Source organism: Telopea speciosissima, chromosome 1, assembly GCF_018873765.1.
Source record: "Telopea speciosissima isolate NSW1024214 ecotype Mountain lineage chromosome 1, Tspe_v1, whole genome shotgun sequence".
Classification (NCBI taxonomy): Eukaryota; Viridiplantae; Streptophyta; class Magnoliopsida; order Proteales; family Proteaceae; genus Telopea; species Telopea speciosissima.
Genome location: NC_057916.1, coordinates 294,669 through 319,895, shown reverse-complemented (window position 1 = coordinate 319,895; position 25,227 = coordinate 294,669). Strand labels below are relative to the sequence as shown.

Below are 25,227 nucleotides of genomic sequence, written 5' to 3'. Positions count from 1 at the left end.
GAAATCTCCGATGCTTGGTTCACCCACGGATGAGCCTGCAAAGACCAAGTGATGAGCACAAGAGAGCCGGTGTGGCTCCGGCCTAGGATTCTCCGATGTTCAAGTTAGATCACCAATGCAACAGCGTAACAGCTAGTAAAAAAGTGAGATGAGTAATAGAGCTCCATACCTTAGTATTTATAGAGGGAGATGAGGCGGTTGGAGGAGTCCTAGTATGGTAAGAGTCCTTGTTTGGTAAGGCTCTTCCCCGCGGAGCGGAGTGGAGTGGAGAGTTTCCTTCGGTGTCGGACTCTTGTTAAGGTAAGAATCCTAATGGGAGTGTGATTCGGTATCGTGATGAGATCGTGACTCGATTCTTATCCCGTGATTCTCGGGTGGTGCTTACGTGGCGCCGTGATCTCCGGTGGGGCGTTATGGTAGCCTTTGTGGAGAGCTCGGCCTCAGAGGTCGGCCTCGGCCTGTATGACCTGAGGGCCATCATTAGTTGTGGGCATTGCCGCGCTATGGTGCTCCAATCGAGGCCGACCTACGTAGGCCCGTACCATGGGGTCGGCGGGCGTGCAACTCAGTCGTGATGGGGATCTTTGGGTGAGTACTGATTTGCCATGCCGTGCGGCCAGAGATCGGCAGAAGAGCTCGGCCTACTAGGTCGGACCCGTACAAGTTCGGCTCAGCGTCTGGTTGACTTGGATGTGTCTGACGAGCTCGGCTAAGCAGTAGGGTTTATCCAGATCGGGTCGCCCTGGTCTTCTGCTTAGCTCGGTTCGGTTCTTGGTATGACCTCGGCTCGGCCATGTGGTTGCTTCTGATTGGTGGGGTGTTTTATGCCTCATCACAGGCCCCCCCACTCATCAAGGGTCGGCTCGGCACTGATGAATGAAGTTTCCTGGTCTGCTTGTCTAAAAGATTTTTACGGCCGCGCCGAGCTCATTTTGCCGAGGATTTGACATTGTACGGTCTGACGGTTGGGCGTCAGTGCCACGTCAGCAGAGTCATTATGGCAGGTTCGGGAATTCGAATCGTCTTTTGATCTGGACCGTTGAATTATGCTGAGCTCTCCTTGGCCGTTGGATCAGTTCAGCCCAAGAGTTATAAATAGGCGACTCCTAACTGTTCATTCTTCACTGCTCCAAGTTATTGACTTCTCGGCAAGCTCGGATTTCTCAGCTTTGCAGCGCTCGGTGCTTTCCGGTTCGTGATCAGCTCGGCTTCTGCTTCGTTCGTGTTCAGCTCTTCTTCAACTAGTAAGTCCTCTCCGCCCCGTATGTCAGTTGGTAGTAGTCACATGGGCGAGCTGCTCGCCGGGGCGGCAGAGGGCGCGAGTCCGAGCCGAGAGCTCCTCGCTCATTCTCCCACCGTAGACTTGTTGGGCTCGACTTCGGACGAGCCCGATGTAGTGGAGCCTCGTCAGGCCGAGGTTGCCGAGCCACCGTTGCCCCTGGAGTCCGACCTCGTGGCCCAACCAATTGTCGGGGACCGAGCCGAGAACTCTAGATCGTCCTCGTCAGATGATGAGTCAAGTGAGGGCGATTCTTCATAAGTGGGGGTTGGTTCGGTCAGCTCGTCCGCTGACGCCCCTGAGCCCGAAGAAGGGAGTGTCGGCACCGTCCCGAGCACGATCACGAATGCCGACCTCGACTATCTTGGGACGACCTATGCCATCCCCGAGAACATCCAGCTCCGAGATCCTAACCCCGGGGAGATGGCCTGCTTCATCAGGCCCGGCGAGGTGGCTTTGTACGAGCTGCCTTTCAAGTACGCGTTCAGGCTCCCCGTCCTCGGCTTGGTGGACCAGATCTTGGACCACTTCCACCTGTCCCCAGGTCAGCTGGTGCTGAACTCTTGGATGGCCGTGTACGGCTTCTACGCCTTGTTTTGCGAGATGGGCCAAGGTGCAAGCGTGGCGCTCTTCTCTCGGCTCTTTTTCTTGAAGAAGTCTCGTGAGAAGGGGTGGTACTATTTCAGCCGCCGATCTGGGAAGAGTGCGGCCATAGGTTTTTGGTCGGTACGCCGAGCTTCAATAAGCATTTGAAGCCTCGCTTCTTTTTTCCTTCCCTTCCAAACAGCCCTCTCTGAGCCGAGTGGAAGGAGATCTACTTGAACTACGTCAACAGGGTACTGCCCTGACCGAGAATGAGCTGACCTCGCTCGACTTAATCCCACAGCGTCCGCCCCTCGATGTCCTCCAGCTTCAGGACGAGGGGTTCCTTCAAAGGTGGCATATGACCCTTGGTAGGAGCCCGAGCTGACCCCTTTACTTAGTCTTCTTTTCTTTTTTGGTTTGTTTCTAACGTTTTGTTTTTCTTGTAGTGGTCGGCCATATTCCCCCAATGGATACAGCTCGGCTAAGGGCCGAGACCATTGCGGACCGGAGGAAGAAAAACGACGAGAAGAAGTCCCGAGGTGAGTCCTCCAAGACCCCCAAGGGCAAGGCGGTGTTGCCGAGCCCGCCAGCCGCCGTGGTCGGCCTTGAGGCCGAGAAGAGTACGGACCCAGTGGGATCTCCGAGGAAAGGGAAGGGCCGGAAAGGCGAGAGGATCCCTCCGAGAGATACCAAGCGTCAGAAGCTCTCGGTCAATTTGACGAGTGGTGGCCTTCCGCCCGTGGCCTCACCCCCCAACATCTCCCGATATATCTTGGGGAGGGCCTCGGCCATCAACGTTCCGGTGAGGGCGACCTGGTGCCTCTTCCCAGGGGACTCGGCATTGACGTCGGCCGCGCATGCCAAGGAATGGTTGGACGCAGGTCGGCTCCCGGCTGACAGGGAGAAGCTCGAGGCGTTGTCCGACCCCGAGCTCCTCTCCACCCTGTTTCAGGACTTTAATATGGTAAGTTTCCTGTTCGGCTCTTGTGATTAGATCCGACCTGTGTAACCCGACCTGACTTTTGTTCTAATGCTTTCTTGCAGGGCTTCGCCAAAGCAGTGGAGACCATGCTTCGTTTTGAGCGACTCTTGATCGAGAACCACTCCTTGGGCGTCCAGTGCAAAAAAGCCTACCAGGATGCTCAGGATGCCGTTCAGAGGCGTCGGGAGACTTAAGAGAAGCTTACTGCCGTCGAGGCCGAGGTAAAGAGCTCTAGGGCCGAGGTGACCAGGCAGAAAGAGAAGGTCAAGGCTCTGTAGGCCCAGCTCGACGAGGTGAGGGAGAAGGCCAAGGAGGACCTGGCCCTGGCTCGGGACGAGGCGATCAACGACTACCTCCAATCATAGGAGTACGCTGACGTGTGCCATGAGATCAGGAAGCCTCCTTATGCCGAGGGTTTTGAGGCAGGCCGAGCTAATCTCTTGGCCGAGATCAAGGTAGCCTATCCCAATCTCAATGTCTCACGTTTTGACAATGATGCGACTACTTTTGCTGAGGAGTTGGGAGATGAGGAGGGAGCCAAGGTCACACAGGCTCTGCCAATTGAGGACCCTACGCAGGCCGACCCCCTCGCCCTCGACGTTGAGCCCCAAGACCTCCTTGCCGAGCATACGACCGTGGATGTCACCGAGGTTGCTTCCAAGTCGACAGTCGAGGAGATTGAGATGTAATTTTTTTTTTTTTTTTTTTTTTTGCGGGCCGAACTGCCCACCTTGTAACCATGCCGAGCAGTCGGCCTATACTGACTGAAAAATCTCTTTTTCTCAAAAATTGTCCAAGTGTTTGAGCTCGGCAATTTTAGCCTAATTTCTCTTATATATGTTGTTCCACTTGATGCTGTGGCCGAGCTGACGACCCGTTCCGTTAGTCAAGCTCAAGGATTTGGCTATTTTTTAGCCGTGCTTTACTGGGTCGTCTGTTCGGCCATGCTATGTCCGAGGTTAGGATGACTTTCGCCTTGATTAATTAATTCGCTGTTCCCAGCGGTCAGATCAGATCGGCTACCATATAAGTGGCTGCGATGCCGAGCAACCTCCCTGGCCGAGCGTAATGCCTTAGCTTAGTTTTAGACTTTGTTCAGCTAGGCTAAGGGGAGAGTTTGCTCCTGTTGGTTCAGACGTCGGCCAGTCTTTGTGGGTTGGTCTTATGACTTGATTGTCGACCTATGAGGGTCGATCTTTGAGGTCGGCCAGGTCTATGAGGACCGGTCTTATGACTTGATTGCCGACCTATGAGGGTCGGTCTTTGAGGTCGGCCAGGTCTATGAGGACCGGTCTTATGACTTGGTTGTCGACCTATGAGGGTCGGTCTTTGAGGTCGGCCAGGTTTATGAGGACCGGTCTTATGACTTTGATTTTGGAGCTTGTAAATACGTTAAGTGGTGGAGAAAGATTTTGTTTTATTGAACCAAACGTCGGGGCTGAAGCCGAATACAAATATGCTCGTCATAAACCTTGCCGAGCAGGATACTTAATGAAGTTACTGAAAAAATTTCTTCAAATTTTTCGAGTTCCAAGGTCTTGGTACCTTCTTGCCCCCCGGAGTCTGCAAGCGATACGTCCGTGGGCGAATTTGCTTGGAGACTATGTACGGGCCTTCCCAATTTGGTGCTAACTTTCCTTGCTGCCTTGGCTGGGATGCGCTGAGCTTTCTGAGGATGAGGTCCCCTTGACGGAAGTGCCGCTCTTTTACTCTTGAGTCATAGTACTTTGTCGTCCTTTGTTGGTATGCCGTGTTCCGGAGTAGGGCATTTTCTCGAACTTCATCGAGGAAGTCAAGGTTGGCTCTCAGCCCATCTTCATAGGTCTTCTCATCGAAGTTGAGCACTCGGTATGATGATGCCATAATTTCGACCGGGGCGAGGGCTTCGGTCCCATAAGCGAGGCGAAAATGGCTCTCCCCGGTTGGTGTTCTTACCGTCGTCCTATATGCCCGTAGGACACTTGGGAGCTCTTCCACCCATTTTCCTTTAGCCTCATCTAACCTTCTCTTGATGTCGACGAGTAATGTTCGGTTGGACACTTCTACTTGTCCATTTGCTTGTGGATGAGCTACTGAGACGGGTCGGAAGTCGATGTAGAAGTGTTCATAGAACTCTTAGAAGGCCGGGTTATTGAATTGCGTGCCATTATCTGTGATGAGCACTTTTGGTAGTCCGAGCCGGTAGATGACCTTATCTCGGAAGAACTTCTCCATGTTCTTCTCGGTGATGGTTGCCAGGGGCTTGGCCTCAACCCACATAGTGAAGTAATCGATCGCCACCACCACGTATTTCCTGTTTCCCGATGCGGGGGTGAAATCTCGGAGAATATCCATTCCCCACATAGCGAAAGGGATTAGGCTCAGCATTGAGGTCAGCTTTGTTACTGGTCGGCTCCGAATTGGTGCAAACTGCTAGCACTTCTCGCACGTCTTCACATACCTCATGACCTCTTCTTGCATTCTTGGCCAATAGAATCCTAGTCGAAGTATCTTGTATGTAAGAGCTCGGCTACCTATGTGACTCGTATATTTCCTCATGTACCTCGGCCAAGGCGTACTCGGCTCCCTTCGATCCAAGGCACCGGAGAAGAGGTGCCGAGATTGCTCTTTTGTAGAGCACTCCGTCAATCATGGTGTACTTGGCAGCTCGGATCTTGACCTTTCTTGCTTCGTCTCGGTTCTCCGGGACCTGGTCATTCTCCAAGTAGTTGACACTGGGGTCCAACCAGGTCGGCCCGTCTTCTTCAATGTGCTTTACGCTTTCTTCTTGTAAGGATGGCTTCTCCAAGATCTCTATGTACACTGATCGGCTCAGATATTGGAGGTCGGCCTCGGCTAACTTTGACAGGGAGTCAGCCGCGGCATTCTCTTTTCTCGGTATTTGGGTCATCTCAAAGTGCTCGAGTTTTGAGATCAGATCTCGTGCTCGGCTCAGGTAAGCTATCATCCTTTCGTCTTTCGCCTCATAGTCTCCGTTGACCTGGTTGACCACGAGTTGGGAGTCTCCTCGCACCTTCAACCGCTTTATGCCCATTGCCTTGCTGACTCGAAGTCCGGCTAGGAGGGCTTCATACTCGACCTCATTGTTCGAGGCGGGAAACTTGAACCTTAGGGCATATTGAATCCGAAACCCCTCGGGGCTCACCAGGATCAGGCCAACTTCACTTCCTCCGGAGTTGCTCGAGCCGTCGACATTCATGGTCCAGGTCGGGTCGGCCGTAGCCCCAGCCTCTTCAGCAGTCTTGTCTTCCCCGACTTCGAGGTAGAGCCCTGTGCACTCGGCGATGAAGTCGGCAAGGGCTTGTCCTTTTATCGCCGTCCTTGGACGATAGCTTATGTCGTACTCACTCAGCTCGACCGCCCAGGTGACCAGCTGTCCCGAGACGTCGGGCTTGTGCAATATCCTCTTGAGTGGCTGGTCGGTAAGTACCGCGATTGGATGAGCTTAGAAGTACGGCTTTAGCTTTCTTGCGGCTGTGACCAGAGCGAATGCTACTTTCTCGAACCCGGAGTATTTTGTCTCGGCGTCGACAAAAACGTGGCTGATGTAGTATATGGGTTTTTGAGCTCGGCTTTCTTCCCTAACCAACACCGCGCTGACCGCCACCGGGGTGGCGGCTAAGTAAACTTGAAGATCCTCTTTTGGCTCGGGTCGGCTGAGAAGAGGCGGATTCTCCAAGTATTTCTTTAGCTCTTCAAAAGCTTGCTGGTATTCGTTCGACTAGACAAAGTCCTTCGGGTTCCGGATGTTCTTGAGGGCCTTAAAGAACGGCAGACACTTGTCGCCCGACCTCGACATGAATCGTGCCAATGCCGCCACTCGCCCGTTTAGCCTTTGTACTTCTCGGATCGTCCTCGGAGGGCTCATTTCTTGGATGGCCCTGATTTTTGCCGGATTGGCTTAGATGCCTCTGACAGAGACCATGAAGCCGAGGAACTTTCCCGAGGTCACGTCGAATGCACACTTGGCGGGGTTCAGCTTCATTTGGTTCTTCTGCAATACGCCAAAGGTTTCTTCCAGGTCGGCCAAGTGGTGTTCGGCCTTCAAGCTCTTCACTAACATTTCCACGTAGACTTCCATGTTTCTTCCGATCTGCTCGTGGAATATATAGTTCACGAGCCGCTGGTATGTCGCTCCGGCGTTTTTCAATCCGAACGGCATGACCTTGTAGCAAAAATTTTCTTGGTCAGTTCGGAAGGCCGTGTATGGCTCATCCTCATGCATCATGATTTGGTTGTAGTCGGAATATGCGTCCATGAAGCTCAGCATCTCGTGGCCTGCTGTGGCGTCGATCAAGAGGTCGATCCGAGGTAGCGGGTATTCATCCTTTGGACAAGCCTTGTTGAGGTCGGTGTAGTTGACACACATTCTCCACTTCTCATTCGGCTTGGGGACCATGACGACATTAACCAACCAGGTCGGGAATTTTTCTTCTCGGATGAACCCTAATCGGCGGAGCTTCTCCACCTCTTCCTTGATCGCGGTTTGCCGATCGAGGGCGTAGTTCCTTCTCTTCTGCTGGATTGGCTTTAGGCTCGGATCTACGTGGAGTCGGTGCTCAGCTATATGCCTTGGTATGCCCGACATGTCGGCAGCTGACCAGGCGAAGATATCGGCGTTCGCCTTTAAGAAAATTCCGAGCTGATTCCTTTGATCTTCGTTCAGTAATGATCCGAGCTGGACCACCTTTGCTGGGTCTTCCTCGCTGAGGGGGAATGGGGTCAGGTCTTCCATGGGTCGTCCTCTCCTTTCGATGAGCTCATCCCACTGATCCTCGGGGAGGTGCTCGACGCACATTACCATTCCTCGGACATTGCCTTTGTTTTGCTTGACAAAAGTAGCATAGCACTCCCGTGCCTTCTTCTGGTCACCTCAGACTTCGCCGATACCGTTCTCGGTAGGAAACTTCATCTTCAAGTGCGTCGGTAAGATGATGGCTTGGAGAGCGGTCAATGATGGGTGGCTGAGTATGGCGTTGAAAGCCACTACCGACCGTACTACCATGAATTTGGCCTGGATCGTCTCCTGGCATGGAGCTTGTCCGATCGTGACCAGCAGGTCGATTGAGCCCTTGATGGTCGTGGCAGCTCCCGAGAACTTGTGAAGTGAGGTGCCCTCCGGCTTGAGCGCTTCGTCGCCGAAGCCAAATTGTCGGTACGCGTCTAGCGACATAAGGTCCACGGATGCGCCGGTATCGACTAATACTTTATAGACGGGTCTCTTTGCAATTTCTACCTGCACCACTAAAGCATCGTCATGAGGCAAACTTATACCTTCGAGGTCGGCCTCGGTGAAGGAGATCGTCGCCGCTGGCTTGAACTTCTTGGTGGGCATCTCGGCGACTCCGACGAACCGCGCGTTTGCCTTGGCCTTTGGAGTAGTCTCTTGTCCAGGCCCTCCGAGGATAGTGTATATGGGAGCTCCCTTGTCACTGCTCGGCCCGGACCCGTCCTCTTTCTTCTCAGCTCGGGCTTTATCTTCGTCTTGTTCGGTTTGCCTATTTTCGGGCCTCGGCTCGGCTCTTCTTTGATCGCGATCTTCAGGTCGCCGGCCCCCACGCTCCTCACGGCCTCCCTTGACTTATCGCTTCAAGTGGCCCGCTTTTATCAGCTCTTCGATTTCTCTCTTCAGCTGATAACAATTCTCGGTGTAGTGACCGGTGTCCTTGTGGAACTGACAATACTTGTTGGGATTCCGAGATGACCCAGCTTGCATCGGTCGGGGCCGGCGGATGTACCCGCCGTCCTGTATTTGCATCAAAATCTCCTTGCGCGAGGTATTCAGTGGGGTGTAATCGGGGCTTCGAGCTCGGTCCGATCTCTCGGCTCGGCGATCCGTCCTGGGCCGCTTGTCCTCCTTTTGGTCATCGGTCGTCGGCCTTTTCTTGTCGGCTCGGCCTTCGTTTCCCTTCCGGGCCTGGAGAACCTCGGCCATATTTGCAAATTCATTACATCGCTCCAAGAGCTCGGCCAGGTTTCTGGTCGGCTTCCGGGCCAAGTCCTTGATGAGGTCCATGTCGGCGAGCCCGTTGCTCATCGCAGTATGGGCCGTGGCCTCATCCAAATCCTTGATGTCTAAGGATTCCTTATTGAAGCGGGAGACGAATGCTCGGATCGACTCGTCAGACCTTTGCTTCACGCTGAGAAGGTTGACCGTTGTCTTGTGTTTCATACTACTCTGGAAGCGCGTGACGAAGGCTCGACAGAGCTGAGCGAAGCTTGTTATGGAGTTCGGCGGCAACCAGGAGAACCATGAGGTCGTCGCGCCCTTGAGGGATGCAGGGAAAGCCCGACAAAAAACAATCTCGGTTCCCCCGTACATGGTCATCATCGCATTAAAGTAGTTGATGTGATCCGTCGGGTCAGTCGTCCCGTCATAGCGGCCGAAGGGAGGAGGTTTGAAACCGGTCGGCAGTAGCGCGGTCATGATCTCAGGAGGATAAGGGTGTTGCCCGACTAGCGAATAGGCGTCCGAGGTCGCCTGTTTTTTCAATCCCTCCACTTGCTCAGCTCAGTCTCGTAGCCGCCTCTCCAGCTCGGTTTCAGGCGCTTGGCCATTCGGCTCATCCACCCGGTACAAATTGTTTTGCTCGCTTGGCCTAGGTCGACCATTTTGCTCTTCAGCCCGAGGTCGGTATGCTCGGTTGTCCCGTTGTGGTCGGCAGATCTGGTCGGCTCGATCAGCACCCCCTTATTCTTCTTTCCACCTGGAAATTGGACCCACGGGGGCTCCTCTGTTGCTCTTCTCGAGGAGGTGGGCTTTGACGCCTGGGGCTATGACGAGATCCTTCTCCTTGTCTCGCAACACTCCCATTTAGCTCGTTCTCCTGTTCTCGGACTCCCCTTGGCTAGCCGTCCGAAAAATACCGACCTCCTTGCTACCGAGCTTGCTGGTTCGATTTCTTACCCTGTCTCCGGGCTTCGGTGATGCTCCTGTTCATCCTGTCGAGCGCCTCTGATAAGGCGCGGAGGAGTCTTCTGACGAGACGGGTGCAATGACGCGGCCCGGCTAGGCTCGGCCCTACGTTGGCCACCATTCTGCTGCAAGTTTCTTTCTACGCGCATCGGGGTTGGAGGGGGCGCGACCAGTGGTTGGCCCATCAACCCGCCCTGGGTCATCTGGTTCATGAAAGTACGCAGCATCTCGTTGGTTTGGAGCATCTGCAGTTGCAAGTCCATAACTTGCCGATTATTTGCCGGGGCTTTGGGGTCCAAATTCTCCGGTAAGGGCGGCGGCGCTGGTAAGCCCAGCCCGCTCAAGTTTGGCTCGACCTGTACCCGGTCAGCCGCTGCTGTGTCTAGCACACTTCAGCCATTCCCACCCTCTGGCGGGGGAATGGGATTGACCGCGGCGCCCGTGATGGGCTGCGCACCCCCTGCCCGAGGGGGTCTTCCGGTCCCACCCTGCCGCGAGGTCTCAGGGGGCGGTGATCGCCTCGCCTGCACAACGGGCTGTAGCTCATCCCCACGGGAAGTCGAGCCATGCTGCCTTGATCTTGTGTGCACCATTATTGTTGCTCTTGAAGTTGGTAGAAATGACGATGACTTGCTGATGTCGTTCCCACAGACGGCGCCAAATCTATTGCGTGTGGAAATCTCCGATGCTTGGTTCACCTACAGATGAGCCTGCAAAGACCAAGTGATGAGCACAAGAGAGCCGGTGTGGCTCCGGCCTAGGACTCTCCGATGCTCAAGTTAGATCACCAGTGCAACAGCGTAACAGCTAGTAAAAAAGTGAGATGAGCAATAGAGCTCCATACCTTAGTATTTATAGAGGGAGATGAGGCGGTTGGAGGAGTCCTAGTATGGTAAGAGTCCTTGTTTGGTAAGGCTCTTCCCTGCGGAGCGGAGTGGAGTGGAGAGTTTCCTTCGGGGTTGGACCCTTGTTAAGGTAAGAGTCCTAATGGGAGTGTGATTCGGTATCGTAATGAGATTGTGACTCGATTCTTATCCCGTGATTCTCGGGTGGTGCTTACGTGGTGCCGTGATCTCCGGTGGGGCGCTATGGTCCCCTTCGTGGAGAGCTCGGCCTAAGAGCTCGGCCTCGGCCTGTATGATCCTGAGGGTCATCATTAGTTGTGTGGGCTTTGCCGCGCTATGGTGCTCCAATCGAGGCCCCTCTGCGTAGGCCCAGACCATGGGGTCGGCGGGCGTGCAGCTCAGCCGTGATGGGGATCTTTGGGTGAGTACTGATCTGCTGTGCCGTGCTGCCAGAGATCGGCAGAAGAGCTCGGCCTACTAGGTCGGCCTCTTCGGACCCGTCCAAGTTTGGCTCAGCGTCTGGTTGACTTGGATGTGTCTGACGAGCTCGGCTAAGCAGTAGGGTTTATCCAGATCGGGTCGGCTTGGTCTTCCGCTTAGCTCAGTTCGGTTCTTGGTATGACCTCGGCTCGGCCATGTGGCCGCTTCTGATTGGTGGGGTGTTTTATGCCTCATCAGTGTGCAAGTTGAAGCAAGCACTTTATGGGCTAAAGCAGTCACCTCGAGCATGGTTTGGTCGGTTTAACAAGGCTATGATTTCTGTGGGCTATAAACAGAGTAATGCTGATCACACTCTCTTTATAAAGAGGGTTGGTGAAAAACTCACTGTTCTTATAGTCTATGTGGATGACATTATGGTTACTGGCAACGATGGTGATGAGATCAGCCGGTTGGAGAAGTTTCTTGGGTAGGAGTTTGAGAATAAAGATCTAGGGAAGTTATGGTACTTTCTTGGGATTTAGGTTGCCAGATCTTCCAAAGGCATCTTTCTTTCCCAAAGGAAGTATGTCCTAGACTTGTTGGCTAAAACTGGTTTGTTAGGGTGTCACCCTTCAGATACTCCTATGGAGGCTACTATCCGTCTCAAAGAAAAGGAGGATTGATAAAGGCTGGTACCAATGACTAGTGGGGAAGCTGATTTATCTCTCACACACACGTCCAGATATTGCTGTTGCTGTGAGTACTGTGAGTCAGTTCATGCATGACACCCATTCTTCTCATATGGAGGTTGTTATTCGGATTCTTCGCTACTTGAAGTCAGCTCTTGGAAAAGGCATTCTTTTGTCTCCTCATGGTCACCTACGGATAGAGACATACTGATGCTGACTGGCTGGTTCTGCAGATCGAAAGTCTATCTCTGGGTATTGTTCTTTTGTAGGAGGCAATCTTGTAACCTAGCGTAGCAAGAAGTAGAATGTGGTGTCTCGTTCTAGTGCTGAAGCTGAGTTTCATGCTATGGCACAGGGCATTTGAGAGTTACTTTGGCTGAAAGGCTTGCTACAACACCCTGGTGTTCCTGTTCATCTTCCTATGATGTTGTACTGCGGCAACAAAGCTGCAATCAGCATTGCACACAACCCAGTACAGCATGATCGCACCAAGCATGTTGAAGTGGATAGGCATTTTATTAAGGAGAAGATGGAAGAAGGGTTGATTTGTATTCCCTTTGTGAAGCCTACTGATCAGGTTGCTGATATTTTCACCAAGGGATTATTTGGGAAGTTGTTCCATCCTAATCTAGTCAAGTTGGGCATGATAGACATATTTAGTCCAACTTGAGGGGGAGTGTTAAAACCATAGGGGTATTCTGGACACTTTCGTTTTAGTCCCACATTGCTTATTTGTAATTCTGTCCTCTATTCTCAATGATATAAATGAAGAGCTTGGGGTGATCATTAATCATCCAAGCCTTACTTTAATTCTAAATCTGTTAACAGCTTTCGATGCAGCGAAAATCAGATTTTAACCCTAAAGCAGTAAAGGTTTTCAATGCAGCGAAAACCAGAATTTATCCTTACAACCTTATAGGTTTTCAATGCCGAGAAAACCAGAATTTAACCCAAGTTTCGTTACCATCAGATGCATTAGGTAAAAAAAAAAAGAAAAAATAGTGTAGTTCACATAGGTGTAAACATGGAAACATTAGATAAATCTGAACTGGTCGCAGATTTCAATTATTTAGGTCAAAACCCCATTGAATTACTGTTTCTAGGTGACTTGTTCTAGTAGGAAATTTTATGGCCAGAAAAGAGGGTAAACAGAATTGAGTCTCACTCCATGTGAGAACCATCTACGTTCTAAACATTGGTCATAACTGATGGCCTGAAACACCAATAATAATGTAGATTGGGGAGCAGAAAATCGAAGAGTTCCTAGGTAGGAAAAAAAATCACAGTACACAATGGTTCCCTTACCTGTTTTGGCTCTAGTGTGGAATGGAAAAGAAGACAGCAGCAGTTCTTCTTCCCTCTCTCCTCTTCTTCCATGACTTCATCTTCTTCTTCTCCCCCTTTCTCTCTTACGATTCCTCTCTTTCCCCTTCTTTTTTTTTGTTATTCTCCTCTCTCAATCTCTTTCTTTTTCTTTCACTTTGTACTTCCCCCCCTCTCTTTCTCTCTCTCTCTCTCCTGTAATGTCTCTCACTCTCTCCCTATCTCTCTCGGTTTCTCTCTCCCTCTCTTACTGTATTCTCTCTCTCCCTATCTCTCTCGGTCTCTTTTTCTCTCCCTCTCTCTCACACGATATTTCTGTCCCTCTTTTATTATAGTTATTATTATTATTTTTTGACCTACTCCTATTTTATCTCTACCCTCTAATCCTTCCACGATTCTGAAGTTTCCTCCCTTCTCACGGTTTGTTTGGTAGGGTGGGGTCTACCAGCCTAAGGCTGAAATAAAATAAAATAAAAGATTTACTTAAGATGTCCAACCCCCAAGACTTGAACCCAAGACTTCAAACTAAGGCCACAACCACTAGGCTAGCCCTTTAGTTATTCTTTTGTGTCTACCAATTAAATATAAATAGAGAATAAAAGAACCGGAGGAAAGGAAAAAAGAAAAGAAAAGAAAGGTACCCCCAGGTTTCTAATTTCTGGGGCATTACACTAATACTGTCACATGGTTACCAGAGCACTAAATAAACTAAGTGATCGATTCTTCTCAACCTTGGTTTGATTGGTTTTGAAGCTTCCTTCACGGTTCTGCCTGCAGCAGCCTAACTACCACTGAATGCCCTCAGTTTGAGATGATTCACAGATGAACTAGGGCCTATTCTTTTCTCTCTAATGGTCTAATGCTTCTTGTGAAGACTATTTTCATGGTTTACACCACCCGCGGCATAGCTGTCACGGTGCTAAGGCGGTGGAGAAATGGCAATCAATGAACAAGTTCAGCCATAGCTATGACAACTCCATCCCCGCTGTAAACCCTCCAACGAAGAAGACTTTGTTGCTGAGGAAGACATAAGCGGAAAGGTTCAGGGACGATTACACTTAATGAGATATGCAAGGACCGGTAAAACCCTAAGCACCGACTACAAGCGTCTGATTTTCAAAACAAAGATTTCTGAATTCGTACATGAGATTTTGGTGCTTTGAAAGCTCATTCTTCAGAGTTTGTGAGCATTGGATCAGACTCTGCAACTTTTAATTTTCAGAGCAAATATTTTTGGTTTGTGAGGAGTTTGGGCTGGGTACCTAAAGTCTAGTGGTTTCTTTTTCAGGGCTTTAAAGATTTGATTTAACTGAAATGGTGTGGAGATGGAAACGGTAGGATTGTTGTCTCTAATAACTGTGAGAAGTGGGCTGGGCGCGGTGCTGCGGGGAATGAGGACAAGGCTGAGTGGAGGGGACTGAGACTGAGAAGAAGGGGGAGATTGGGAGAAGGAGAGGGAGGAGGGTGAAATTACGAAAATTACCCTCCATTCCAACTCATAAAACTTAATTGGAAAGGATAAAAAGGTTATTGTGAAGTGAACTCCTTCACTCTCGGTAGTGATGTATAGAAGCACCCTTAAATCATAGACTTCCAGCTACCATAGAATTTTTGAATCATGGAATTACAGTAGCAGCAGCCAAAGCCACTGGCCAACAATAGCTGAAGCCAGGCAGTGTGCCACCATTACTGCCACAGCCATAGAAGAAGGCAGAGGAAGGGGGGAAAAAACATGGAACAGAGAAGGGAAGAAGAATGAGAAGAAAAAAAAGGGAAAAAAAATGCAGGGAAATGAGGGTTTCAGGGAGATGGGGGAGTGGGTTTCCGGGAGGAGTAGTAGCCACTGTGGCAGCAGCCAAAGCCATGTTGCTCAGTGGGAGAATTCTGCCAGAGTTTGCAAGTTACATAAGGCCATCTAGGTTTTAAAACAGTCACCTAGAGTCGGGTTCAACAAATTCAGCTCTATAGTTACTCATTGTGGTTTTTCACAGTGCTATTCTGATAATTTTGTGTTTGTACGATGCTGAGGGTCTAAGGTAGTGGTATTGGTGGTCTATGTTGATGATATCATAATATCTAGAAATGATATATCTGGCATTGCAGAAGTAAAAGGTTATCTACATCAACATTTTTAGATGAAAGATTTGGTTGCTTTTAGATATTTTCTGGATATTGAGCTACTAAGAAGTAAGAAAGGAATCAATTTGTTGCACTAGAAGTATGTGTTTGTAGATTCACTATCTGAAACTAGTATGCTTGCTTCCAAATCAGTTGAGTCTCTTATGGATCCCCATCAGAAGTTGGACGTGCTACTAGTGGAGAAGACTTCGATGATCCACACCGATACAAAAGGTTTGTGGCGAAATTGATTTATTTGACTATTGCTCGCCCTGACATATCCTTTGCAGTTGGGGTCATTAGTCAGTTTATGCAGTCACCAAAGGCGATGCATTGGGAGGCAGCTTGTTGGATCTTGAAATATTTGAAGGATGCTCCAGGAAAGGGGCTCATTTATTGTCCTAATTAGAGTGTTGATTTGGTAGGGTACTTTGATGCTAACTGGACTAGTGCTGATGAGGACAGAAGGTCTACAAGTCTTTGTACATTTGTTGGTGGAAATCTAGTCACATGGCATAGCAGGAAGCAGACCATTGTGGCTAGATCCATTGCTGAAATTGAGTATAGAGCTATGGCTCATATTGCAGCTGAGTTAATGTGGTTAAGGTCTCTACTTCAAGAGTTGGGTTTTCTAGTCACTTATTCTATGAAGATGTTCTGTGACAACCACGTTGCTATCTACATCACCAGCAACTCGGCGTTTTATAAAGGACATAGCACATCGAAGTTGATTGTCATTTTGTGCAGAGTGCTGTCATGGAAAAGCTTATTATTACTCCTTTTTTCTCTTCTGTTGATCAGCTTGTTGATATGTTTACTAAGCCTCTATTTGGGCCAGCCTTTTGTAAGAATTGTTTCCAGCTGGGCTGCTGGGCATGGGTGACCTATAAGCTTGAGCGGGAGTGTTAAAGTCTACCAAGTTAAGTTGTAAGGTTACATGACCCATATATACCGTGGTGGTACATTAAGGATGTCATTTTTTGGACCAGAACCGCTACGAACCGGAATTGGTACCCACCCACCCAATAGCTTATTGGTCCGGTTTTGTATCTACCGATAAGTTATTGATCTGGTTCCGGATCTACCAATTAAGTTAATTGTCTCCCAACGGTTCCAAAACCGGTATACCAATTAGGAACCGGAACCAGTGGAAACGGAATAAATTCACATCATAACCCTATATATTATATAATTCTCATGAGAGCTAAGGTCAAAACCCTTATTTTTTTTAGTCCATTTTGACTAGTACCACTTGTCTCGTATGCTATTTTACCAAAGATTCTGTTGTTATTTTAAAGGTCCATTTGGGAATGCTAACTTAAGAACATACCTTAAAATAATCCTAACTTATGAGGGTGGTGGTGTTCCTACTTATTAATTTAATTCAAAACAAGAGGTAATATGGAATAGTTCCATGATTTGAGAAGAAAAAAATGATAGTGGGTTGCATATTTCATGTGAATGAAGTTAATATCTTATTGTAAAATTATTGAATATATGTAGCATGTGTTAGAGATTTTTTTTTTAAAAAAAAATTGGGTTGCTCAAAACAATTTAGGAACCGGAACCGGCCCACCCATTAGTTAATGGTCTTGGATCTCAGGTTTGGAACCGATTAGCTTATTGGTCCGGTTTTGGTCTTGACCCCTTAGGGCCTGAACCGTTAAGGAACCGGACCAATTGACACCCCTAGGGTACATATGTGTCATGTACACACTTTATGTTGCTGGCAGTATATGTTCTCTTGTGGTTTCTTATTTGGTAGTTTCTAGATTGTTTATTTTCTAGTTTCTGTTTCAGTTTCCTTTTATATCTTGGACTATAAAGGGCGTACCTAGTGCACGAGGCTCCCGTCACTGTGGGGTCTGGGGAGGGTCATAATGTACACAGCCTTATCCCTGCTTTGTAGAGAGGCTGTTTCCAGAGACTCGAACCCGTGACCACTTGGTCACAATAGAGCAACCTAACCGTTGCACCGAATTTCTGAATATATATATGACCAAGGGGTGAGTTATTACTCAATTGACTCTGCCTTTTTCTGCAGAGCTGCTTTTTCTCCTTTTCTCTTTCTGTGTCCGCTAGTTTGATAGTTTATTGTGTCTAAATCCTAATACTGTCACGCAGGTGGGCCCTCTTATGGGATCACTTGCAAACTGATCCATAAATCAGGAACAAAATATGGTCTGTGACATATGTTAGAATTGCAATAATTACACTCTTGAGAGCCTTGAGGGCAGGCCTTGGTGCAACGGTAAGGTTGCTCCATTCTGACCAAGTGGTCACGGGTTTGAGTCTCGAAACAGCCTCTTTGCGAAAGCAGAGGTAAGGCTTTGTACATTATGACCCTCCCCAGACCCCGCAGTGGCGGGAGCCTCGTGCAATGGGTATGCCCTTCACACTCTTGAGGGCATTGTTCTTCGCATCATGAGCTTTAATACAATTATTGCCAACTGTAATGCTCCTTTGCAACCTCGCTGCTAAAAGTATACTAATGTAGACTTAATTAGTTCATTGTAAAGGACAATGATAAGATTCATTATTAAGATTTTATTTTAATAAATATGTGAAGCATACTAGGTGTGTTCAGGTGGCTTGATCGCCTTAATTTGGACCCTCTCCAACGCCTTGGGTCTCGCCTAGACGCCATGGCAACTATGATGTGAAGTTGATTTTATTTAGAATTCCTAAATAGATGTAGATGTGGATGACAAGTGAAGCAAAACAATCTAACCCCATTACCAGGAAGAGGCAAAACTCAAGGGGATGCCTTCATGTGCTACAACACTGGATGATTGTGAGAGGAAATCAAATGGCAAAAACACTGTGTAGTTCCTTCTGGGGGTTGGTGCCCTTTCCGTCTTGTTGTTGCATAACATGCTGTTGTTTTCTCCTCTTTGTGTTTGAATAGAATTTTATTTTAATTAAAAAAAAAGAAGGCATCGAAGGTGTGTATTTTTAAAGAGGAAAGATATTGCTTCCAACCATCTAAGTTGATTCTGGATTTTGGGGAGCGTGAGGTGGGAGAGAGGAAGGGAGGGAGTATGTTGGTCATCCCAAAACTGTTCCAGAGAGTGTAGTTTACTAGGTTAAGTTCTTTTGTTTGTATGGTCTTAGAAACGAAAGATTGTCTACAGGCTCCACACCTAGAGACTGTTGACTAAGTCATAAATTTGGGTGGAAGCTATGCTAGTGAGACTAGTAAATAGACTATTGAATATTTTGTTGTTGTCTTTTTATTTCAGATTCTGTCTAAATGTTTGTTGGATAGAGTTATGTTGACTACTGGTCTGTAAAAAGGTAAGACCCAACTAGTCATATATTGAGTAGTGGCCATGATTCTATGTCATGTTTCTGGTATCTTGATTATTGGACCTTGGCAGATATTTAACTCCTTACTGAAACCAAGATATTTGTTTGAGTCCATTATCTTCACATATAACCTTGACCATCTGATACAGTTTCTCCATTGACATCTGCCTTTGAATTTATTTGTTGCCTTGTTGGGCAAGTGGTTAGGGAACAGAAGATGACATGTTTCAGACCCTGGTTGGTGGTGCAACTCTCACATACTTTACCAACTTAGATAACTACATTCTTTTTTGGCTATGTGTACAAAGTGTTCAAAACCCTCACATCTTGACTCTTCTACCTATAACAAATCAAAATAGTTTCTTTCCTTGTTCAAGGCCCAAAATTTCCGGAGTCTAGATTCTTGACTCTTTTACCTAAATTCTTACATCAATTGCTCTGTAAGTAGGATCTTCCTTTGCTTGTGAGAGAGTTCATAAATGGTAGGGTTGATGAATAGAGAAGTTTTCTATTATTGAAAATGAAATTACACATTACTATGTTTGAAGTATTTTTATACTGCTTTCTGCAGGTATAGTGGAATAACATGTGAGATGCTAAGTGGGGTCACTACAACCCTGAAAGATATTCAGGTGCATTACTTGGTTTAATTCCTTTACGGTTCCATGGATACTTCTTTTTTTTTTGAGGGGTGGGGGTGTTGGGGAAGGGGATGCAAGTTTCATGCATAAATAAGTGACACAAATGGATTAAAGTTGTATGAGTAATCCGCTTTTTTCTTTATATGCTGTGTATTTAGCATCAATATAATGTCTAGTTATTCCTATTCAGGAAGAGTTTTTAAAGCTTGTTTACAAAGAGACCATCCTAGTGGGGCACTCTTTGGAGAATGACCTAATAGCTTTAAAGATCTCCCATAATTTGGTGATTGATACTGCGGTATTGTACAAAAACCCGCGTGGTGTACGTTACAAGACTGCTTTAAGAGTGCTTGCGCGGAGATTTCTTTCTAGGGAGATACAGACATCAGGAAATGGACACGACAGTATTGAAGATGCAAGAGCTACAATGGAATTAGCACTGTTGAAGATTAGACATGGTAAGCAATCAGATGCATTTCTTTGTACCTTTTATTGTCTGAAATTGTGAAAGCTGATGAGGATGGATCATGCAAATTGTTGTTTCTAAATTTTCTTTTATCATTTCTACCAACATATAACCGTGATATATTGACATATCTAGGACTTCTTGTTGATTCAGAATCCTAATTAATTATACTACTGTATGCTTGTTGATGGTACAAGGAGTTTAAATATATATTATGTTCTTATATAATGTCTACCTAAAAAACCATTGTTTCTGATTCAATGTTTTTTGGAGTTCTTTTCCCCATAGAAACTGTTTATGGAGATCTCTCTTCTTTTTCTTTGAGGCTGTGTTTGGTTTGATAGAAATGGATAGAAAAGAAAAGAAATGAAAAGAAGAGGGAAAAAGAAGTTTTCTATGCATTTGGTTGTCCATAGAAAAGAAAAAAAAAAGTTTTTTTGTGTGTTAAATAATTGAAAGGAACCAATTTTGGACCTCAGCAATAGCTTTCTTTGTCAATAATGATGAGAACTGAAAAGCCAAACTCACAACAACTCAAAGCTCTTCCCAACTGCAATTAAAAAATAATAATTTAGAGACAGGTTTTAAATCAATCAGTCAGAGCAAAACTCCCCAGACGATTATCGGCTTCTCTGCTGTCCCGGTCAGAAGTAAGGACACTTGATTCAAAGAACGGATAACTCTGGAAGCTATGCAACTGCTAGGTGGTAAGTTCTCCGGTGAAGTCTTAGAGGAAAACAGAGAGGGAGGAAGAAGACAAGGAGAAGAGTGAAGCTTGCCATTGAATCTTTTTCCTCTACTGCAAGCGTTGATATCAGCTCCAATTGTCTTCTTCAATCGCCGGATCTTGGAGCACCAACGATGCCCAATCGTTGCTGCTGCAACCTTCTTCTTCATCTCCTGTTTCCATTAAGTCAGAGAGGGTGATATTTTGGTGAAGAGAAAAATCTAGAGAAGAAGGTCCTGGTTTTAGCACACAACAAACACAAGACCCCTGTTTTTCAATGGCGGAGTGACTGAACCCAGAGGACAGAAGCATTTGCAAGTCACTATTCAAGCTGCGGCATAATTTATACCTTCCATCTGCATTGATGGTGGTGAGGCCCATTTGGGGTTAAATACTGGAGCCAAGTCTGCATCCCAACTAGCTACCAACTGCGCACGACGCCGATTGTGAGACGGCGAAGTTGCCGGATCTGGAAACTTAAAAATGGACTTTTCTTGCATAAAATTGTAGTTTTCTCGTTCTCACAACGAGAAATGTATATTGACAGTGATAGAAAATAAAGTTAATATCGATGCAAATTTTAAATTTAGCAGAAAGAATCTTCCATCGTTTTGTTGCAAACCAAACATGGATACAATGTTGAAAGGCAATTAAACAGTATAATTTTTGTACGGTTTTATTTTCTTTTCTATTCATGTCGTGAGTCTCGTGACAACCAAACACAGCCTGACGGGTTGGGGGTTGGGTTAAGAATGGCCCAGGAAAAATGTTGGAGTGTGCCTGTGGTGAAACAATCTTTTGCCCTGCCATTTAAAACAAAGACAGCTCTTCTTGAATTTACCTTCTCATCTAGTCTGTTGCTCATTGTAACTTCTTTGATTGGATTTATTCTCCAGTTAACAAAAATTATGTATAATTGATATCTCTACAACTAAAGCATCTTATTTTATCTTTACCAAAAAAAAAAGCATCTTATTTTATCTCTATGGCTCATTTGGTTTGGTATTAGGGCCTGAATTTGGTTCACCACCATCATTCATGCGTAAGAAATTGGTTACTGTTTTGAGCGAGAGTGGCAAGACCTGCTCTTTTATTGATGATATTTCCTTGGTGAAGCGGTATGCTGCTGGATCATGCCATGCATTTCCTATATCTTCAGATGATGAAGCACTTGCAAAGGCCAGCAAGGAGGTTGATTTTGTAACCAAAAATTTGTCTGAAATGTTACTTCTACTTCTGAATGAAAACACTTTTGAATTCTAATGTTGAATTTTATTTGTTGCTTTAGGTGAAGAATGATAATGTACACTTTGTTTGGACCCAATTCTCGGAGTTGAATTCCTATTTCCGGAGACAAGCAGAGGATGTGGACAAATTGAATAGTAAAGTTGCAGAAATGATATCATTGCTTACATGTCACAAGACATCTAAAAGATGTAAAGACATCAAATACTCTGTGACCCCTGAATTGAAGGACATACTTACTCGTATGGATGCTCGTATCCGAAGCCTCTATGCTAGGTTGCCAACAAATGCTATGCTTATTGTTTGTACTGGTCATGGAAACACAGCAGTTGTCCAAAGGTATGCCATAACTCTGCCTTATTGCAACTAGTCATGTTCTGATTATATGCTTTTTCAATTAATCTATCTTCAATATCAACAAAGATATTTGCCATGGATTATGATTTGATATTGCAAATAACTGGAATGCTCAGACTTGGGAAAAGGACAAAAGTTCCTACAGTTGATAATTTTCACTCTTTTCAATCCCTCCCCTTCCCATAAAATAAAATTCCTGTGTTGCCAAATTGTACTTGTACATAAACTCAATGAGCTTGGCTAAAATTTTAAACCCTTGATGTGGTTCCAATGTCTAATATGCTTAGGGTTTTCTGTTCCCCTTTTTTTTCATTTTTTTTTTGTTAAGAAGTTTTTTCAATGGGAGTCATGGTCCATAAACCCATATAATTCCTTCTAAGACATCCAATGAATGGAATCATAGTTGAGTCAACTCTTTAATTTTGCATCACATTCAATTACATTGATTGAATGGGATAAAAACCTAAACAGAATGGAATTTTTTATGAGGTTGAGCTCACATCCCGATGGGTCTCTTTTTTGGTTACTTTCCATCATGATCACAATCTTTTATTGAATAAAAGGGGTCCCATCTATGTTATCTAAGCGTGCAACTTCTCCTCACCTAAGTGGTGAATTAAGAATTTCTTACATTCCTTTAATTGGGCTGTCTTATTATCAGAAGTTATTTAATGCAGGTGTAAAAAGGGTTTTCAAAAAGTTAAAAGGTTATTTATTTAACGCATTATTTATATGAAATGACAGGATTTATCCTTGTTGATTAAAAAATGTGTTTTTTTTAAATGGCAAAACAATAAGGTTACAACTTCTTACTTCACCACTTTGGTTACAAGAAGATTTTCCCTTGATCTAAAGCTTGGTACTTGATGTTTTCTACTAATGCTTTTTCAATCTTCTTTGTTCAATGGTTTGATGATTTTCTTATCACATTTTCTTGCATACTTGTATTTGTGCAATGGGTGAAGATTGAGGAAAATGATCACAGAGCAGGAAGAGACCACAATTTGCCGTGAGAAACTTGTAAGGGTATTGGAAGAGCTCCAGGCCCAAGCTGAAGTAGCTCTATGTTTTGTTGCTGTGAAGCATTGATCTGCTGCTTCAAAGAAGGTTCTTTGCCGTTGTAGCATTCTTTGTATTATATCTCTATATAACAAAATTTCAACAAATGCCTTTACCTTTTTTAAATGCCTTATGATATGTAAGCAATGTATCATTTCTGCAACTTTACCATTCAATTTGTTAACATCCTCTGCATGTCTCTGGAAATAGGAATTCAACTCCGAGAATTGGATCTAGACAAAGTGTACATCATCATTCTTCACCTGAAGTAACAAATAGAAATGAAACATTGGAGTTCACAAGTGTTTTTTTTCCCCCAGAAGTAGAAGTAACATTTCTGATAAATTTTTGGTTATAAAATCAAACTCCTTTCTGGCCTTTGAAAGCGGTTCATCATCTGAAGATACAGGAAATGCATGGCATGATAGTACTGCTTCACCCAGGAAATATCATTCAGTCAAAGAGCAGGTATTGCTTCTCACACAAAATTGTAATCAGTTTCTTACAAGGATCAAATAAAAAATAAATTGTCCTTCCACATCATCTATAAAGATAAAATAAGGTGCTTTGGTTAATGGGATATTAATCATATATAGTTCTTTTTGTTAATTGGAGAATAAATCCAATAAAAGACGTCAATTATACATAGTTTGATTTGTTGAGATGAAGTAGCTCTACGTAGCTAGACAATTTCTAATTATCGGTCTTTGTGATGTGCTGTTTCTGAGAAACCTCTTAGCTTCTGTAGCATTCGGGTGAAGAATTATGGAGAGGAAAATTTTGTATTGATTGAATGGTTGCTAATGTATTAACCTTTCGGGTGTTTATTATCTTATTTTATTATTTTGTTGGGTGGGAGAAGTTGGGTAAGATCCAAGAATATGGGCAGCCTTAAGCATGTAATAGTTTTCCTGGTCCATCATTAGTAAATTACAAGTTTAGATGGGCAAGGGAAATTCTTAGTGACACTGAACTCAGGCCAGAATTTTTTGTACATGACTTAAGCTTCCAACTCTCAGTATCTCAGAAATTTCTGTACTTCTTACAAAAAAGCTGGATATCCAAGTGTGACGATCTGTGCATCATCCGGGTGATCTGATGTGTGCTAGAATTCTTTGGTTCATTTTGCTATTGCCATTAACATGCTGAGTAAATAAATTCTGTAAGGGATGGAAGTGTTTTTCAAACATTTATGGCGGGGGTCATTGAGGGTGGCAAGTATTCCGTAAACAGATCATCTTAACTGATTCTATTCCTTGCTGGTTGGTCCAATTTTCCGTTGTAAACCCTGCTAAGACAGTCATGAAGGCACAATCGATTACAAACCTATCTGGTAGCTAAGGAAATCACAGGGCCACTGCCGTCTTGTAAAAAGGCTGTTTGTAGGGCAACCGTCAATATTTGTTTTTAAGGTGGGTGGGATAACCTTCAACCCTCAGGATTACGATTTGCTTGGTTAGGTTTTTGTGACCTTAGCAGAACCCTTCGCAGCCTGAGATGCACTATGCTGTCATTGACATGGCTGTGATGTGCTCATGTATATTGTTTTGAGATTAGGATGTTTGTAGATCTCATTGATCAGCCTATCTGAGTTTAATCCTCATTATTGCGGCGATTAAAATTGAAGAGCTATAATAATTAAAAATTTTGTACCTAACCTAATCCAATGATTTATGTTTCATTGGCTACTGCTATCAGACTCTTGCTATTAGGTCTTATAAAAGATTCGAGGAACTAGGATTTTCCAAATTCTTACCATAGTAGTCACCAGAACAGGAAGACAAACAGAACTTGAGCTCAAGAAATTTGGAACACAACCAAAACGGCACGAGAACTTATCATTCTTGGAGTTGCCCAGCATTTTAATCCCCAACTAATATTAACACGTCACACCATTTTTGTGCTATTTACAAGAGACAATGGTGCCTAACAATCTGTATGCACCTAGAATGGCGGAAGATACATAAAGAATCATGTCCTGTTAATCCATACAGCTAATTCTGTAGATGAAGAAGATGTAAACACTGAGCGTGTGGGTATCCTCTTCATATGAACAATTGCAGTCAGCAGAGATTGGGATTCTTTGATGCTACAAGCTAAGATGTTGAATCTTAATTAGGAGATCTGGTTAACAAAGAATGACGCAATGTTAGATGATTAGCGCCAATTGTCCTGAAAAGGGCTCAGTTGTATACTATTGTGACCATGGACAACAGAGGATGCTGGAATTTGAATCTGGTGCCACTCCACGTGAGGACAGATATTG

At 45.7% G+C, this 25,227-nt stretch overlaps 1 protein-coding gene across 2 annotated transcripts in view; it reads left to right on the top strand.

Annotated features, from left to right (window-relative positions):
- The window catches only part of LOC122649124 (small RNA degrading nuclease 5-like), a 53,415-nt gene extending 29,728 nt beyond the window's left edge, over positions 1 to 23,687 (top strand). The window contains exons 10-15 of one of the 2 annotated variants that reach the window (XM_043842489.1): positions 19,038 to 19,098; positions 19,298 to 19,565; positions 21,310 to 21,491; positions 21,589 to 21,884; positions 22,868 to 22,994; positions 23,644 to 23,687. In XM_043842489.1, coding sequence (XP_043698424.1) covers positions 19,038 to 19,098; positions 19,298 to 19,565; positions 21,310 to 21,491; positions 21,589 to 21,884; positions 22,868 to 22,991 — 931 coding nt within the window. In that variant the 3' untranslated portion in view covers positions 22,992 to 22,994; positions 23,644 to 23,687. Of the gene's footprint in view, positions 1 to 19,037; positions 19,099 to 19,297; positions 19,566 to 21,309; positions 21,492 to 21,588; positions 21,885 to 22,867; positions 23,064 to 23,643 lie in introns of those variants that run through there. The other variant, XM_043842490.1, reaches the window with a different exon arrangement.
- Positions 23,688 to 25,227: the final 1,540 nt, after the last annotated feature.